Source organism: Ceratina calcarata, unplaced genomic scaffold (assembly GCF_001652005.2).
Source record: "Ceratina calcarata isolate Rehan_Ccalc_2016 unplaced genomic scaffold, ASM165200v1 scaffold570.2, whole genome shotgun sequence".
In the NCBI taxonomy this organism is placed as follows: domain Eukaryota; kingdom Metazoa; phylum Arthropoda; class Insecta; order Hymenoptera; family Apidae; genus Ceratina; species Ceratina calcarata.
This window is the reverse complement of record NW_017176906.1, coordinates 15,601-19,637: the sequence shown is the minus strand read 5'-3', so window position 1 is coordinate 19,637 and position 4,037 is coordinate 15,601. Positions and strand designations below refer to the sequence as shown.

The window sequence follows — 4,037 nt, the reverse complement described above, 5'->3', positions numbered from 1 at the left end:
ATATTACATCATGTGTACCGTATAATAATTACAGAGTCTAAGTTTCAAAATGGCAACTGTTAACAGGGTTTGAAGGGATCGTATGCCGAATCGTAGGTATACAGAACTGGACGCAGCAGAACAGAATTAAGGTGTTAAACTCCCCGTAACGGTTTCTCGATTTAATCGTCAAGTCGTTCGAACTTCTAACTTCCCAGACCCTGTTTACTATAGTTTCCCTTAATTAATTCGCTACGCAGTATTCGCGCGCGTTCGTTAGGATCTCTCCAGTTCAACTCTTCCAACAGTTCAGAAAATAAATACATAGGAAGCAAGTTGAGTGCTCTGATAAAAGATTTTTTATCGACGACAAGAACACTTAATAAGCAAAGAAAGAGGAAAAAAAAATTTATCTTGAATGATTTATACGTTTTATTAAAGTTTCTATATACAGGGGTCCCAGAAAAAGTGTTAGAGACGAAAAGCTGTATTTCTATGTGTGGTTTTGAATAGCACTTTTCTTTGGCTAAATGCTAAATGAGGCATGGTTTTTAAATTATTAACGAAAAACACTGACCAATAACAGCACGCGCTGGACGCGCTTAGCCAATGCCGAGCGTCACGACAACACTCTAGCGGCTCGTTTCAATAAATCAGTAACTTAATCTAACCTATGGGACCCAAGCGTCGTTTCAATAAATCAATAACCTAATCTAATCTACTCCCTCAACAACCTTAAATACACAAGAAATCAGGAAAGCAATACACATACACTGATTTACACGTTTCATTAATATTTTTATTTTAAATCGATTCCAGGATTTGATTAACGAGTAAAAAGTGTTTAATCAATGATAAGAAGATTACATAAGCAAGAAAACAGGAACACAATACACAAAGAATGATTTGCACGTTTGTATTAAAGTTTTTATAATACAATGGTGTCTTCGTTAACCAGGGTAATCCATTCTAGGATTTGATAAACGAATGCTTAAGAGGATTACAGTCGTTAATCAAAACCGTCGCTATCCAAAGTGTGTGGCTGTTGTCTGTTCGACTAACAATCATACAGGGTGCACCAGAAAAGCTGTTAGAGCCGATAAGGAGTGATTCTGGAGGTGTTTTTGAACAATAATTTCGTTTGCCAAAATGCAAACTGAGGCATGGTTTTTAAATTATTAACGAAAAACACTGACCAATGAGAGCACGTGCTGGCCGCGCTTAGCCAATGCCGAGCGTCACGATCCCAGCCAACACTCTAGCGACTGAGTGCGGGCCCTACGCTGCGTGATCTCATTGTATACCCTATAGTATACCCTACATATATGACACCATGTATACGATACGTTTATATGTTGTATCATGAGTAATAAAAAAACGTAATTTGACCGAAGCGTCTGTCATTAACACTGGAACTACAAGACCAGCCGAAATTACTAGCTTTGAATAGAATAGAGAAGTCCACACTTACATAAAAAGAAGGTCAACAGTTCTCTAATATTAACCATCCAATTTCTTTTTTATAGTCACTTGTTGTTAATCAAGTGTGTCGTTGCATGGGTCCGTCGTTAACCGAGGTACCACTGTACTTTTATTTCAGATTTTATAGAAGCTGTTTGATGGAAGATGATACTAACCACTTGATGAAATTGTCCCATTGTCGCACTGGCTAGCCTTTATCTTCCGGGCGTGATCCTGAATGTTCAGACTGATTGGCTTACTGAAGTCGATGTCTTCCTAAAAGAATAAAATACCTTCTCGTGAAATANCTGTATTATAGTTTCAAGCATATTTTAATATCTACAATTATATTGGAACAGAAGATTTAACAAAATGTAAAATTGCGTGAAAGGAATTTCAAATGTGCCTCAACAATAATCAACACATTGCAGAATTTTGTGAATAAATCTTCTAAGAGAATTCTATTTCAATTCCGTTTGAAAATATCTAAATAATACTAAACGGTTCACGTGTACCGACGATTTACAGGGTTTACGCATTAATTTCGAAAATAAACCGGCCCACCTAATCCCCGGCAGGCTAATCCTATTCTCTCTTCGAATTATTATCAGGCAGTTCTATAATAGCGAAACTGTACACGAGGCCAAGCGTACCGGAAGCGACTCAAATAAATCCAAGGATCAATTCTTCGCAGTGGCGCCACATCGATCGTTGCGAAACCGAGTATGTAATGTTCGCGTTAAATAAAGTCCGCAGCTATTTAACCCGGAAATGGAATTAGTAACTGGGCCACTGATTTTCGTGAGCATACCGAATGTTTGAATTTAATCGTGGATGGAAAATTCCGCCGTTTGATCGGAACGTTGAATGCGAATTTCGAAATTTCCTCTTCGACAAGTAAAACACGTGTATGAAAACAGATGCGAGCTGCAAATTTCGAATGGAAATTGTAAACTACTATCGTTTTAATTATTCCAACAAGAGGTTCGCTCATTCACGTTACTCCTTTGTACCTAATTAACCAATTATGGAATTTCGAACCGAGTATAGTAAATACAAGTGCATAATGTGTGATCGTATGGAATCTGCTTTTCTTAATTAAAAATTTCTCAAAAATTTCGATGTTATCACAATTCCCAATAAATGAAATTACGATCGAATTCCAACAGAAGCATAACAAATGTAATCGAATGAATCAGTCGACGGACTACACATTGGCTAAACGATAACTGAGTTTATAGTTACGACGCTCAAGTTTCCGCGTAGGCGTTATTAAATTGAAATGATATCTGGGGATCAATGAGGGAGTTTATTCGATATCACACGAGGGAGCTCTGTGTTTCTCCTGTTCCTAGAGAAATATTTGGCACGACTATCACGGTTATTTCCCAACCAAATGGAAAACCGTCCTCTTTTTCCTTCGGTGAATAGCCCGAGGGCACGGCTACGAAAGCACCGAGATTCCATCGCCATACAGCTTGCACGCGCATATCTCAGTTGTAAACTAGCCTGCAATCGATTTTAACGAGGATCCCACCGACATTTTACAACTTTCTATTTGTCACGTTCCGCAGTTTTATTTTTTTTCCATACTTGTTCACTTTCCTTTCAATGGAGATTCTGAAAAACGCGAGGCAGGCAAAGCGACGCAAAGCAAATTTGCAAAAAAAAAGTGATATGGAAACGATCGCTGATAGTCGACCAATTAAACCGTGCAATGTAATATTTAATATACTAACTAAAAGTTCTCGACGAACTTTTTTCTATAAACACCGGTCGGCTGTAGTTTCACATAGTTCCCCTCGGGAACGTTTCGAATAGCAAAGCAAGGCACGGAATATCTACAACCCAACCTAACATAACCTACAGTCCCGTGGGTACGTGATTTCGTTATAACTGCGACAAGAGAAACCGCCCTCGGGTTTTCGAAATCGAGAGACTCCGCAAGTTTCGTTTCAAATAAAAGGCCGCCCTTTATATGAAGAATTACTGAGTACACGTTGGAATTTGGTATCTGGCAACGGTTTGTTTTATTGCTGAAAGGAATAGTGATAAATGCTCGCTAATGGACAATCGGGTTGTCTCGAGTAGTTCTCATGAAATGAACAGGAATTAAAGTTTCATTCCCGCAGAGGCGGATCCGACGGGAAACGAGGATAACACCTATCGGATTTTCTATCTCTCATCATCGATCAAAACTCTCCCGGTACAAGGGAATTTCTCGACAAAAAATCGGTCTGGGGGTACAATAGAAAATATAGGATCGCTGTTACGCAGTGATTTTATAGCAAAACATGGTATATGTGATTTTCAATCATAACATGTTTTGTAGGATTTTATTGGATGAATGAAGATGTTTTTGGAGCACTGCTAACGAACTAAGTTAGGTGTTAGCTTTGACTATACACCAATACCTCACTTTGTGTCGTGGTTACGTTCCAAAAAAACACGACGCAAATTGAAACGACGCAAAGTGAATTAAGATTTTCTATAGCAAACCATGTAAAGATCGAAGATAGGTTCCAGGGTTACGAAAATACTACTTTTTAAAAAGAAAATTGAACAAAATACATACATTACAACACACTACATAATTG

The 4,037-nt window shown here is 38.2% G+C and overlaps 1 protein-coding gene across 1 annotated transcript in view; it reads right to left on the bottom strand.

Annotated features, from left to right (window-relative positions):
* LOC108629533 (parathyroid hormone/parathyroid hormone-related peptide receptor) overlaps positions 1 to 4,037 on the bottom strand; it is a 34,328-nt gene that overhangs the window by 15,046 nt on the left and 15,245 nt on the right. Inside the window, 1 exon segment of the mRNA XM_026817371.1 lies at positions 1,617 to 1,716. Coding sequence (XP_026673172.1) covers positions 1,617 to 1,716 — 100 coding nt within the window.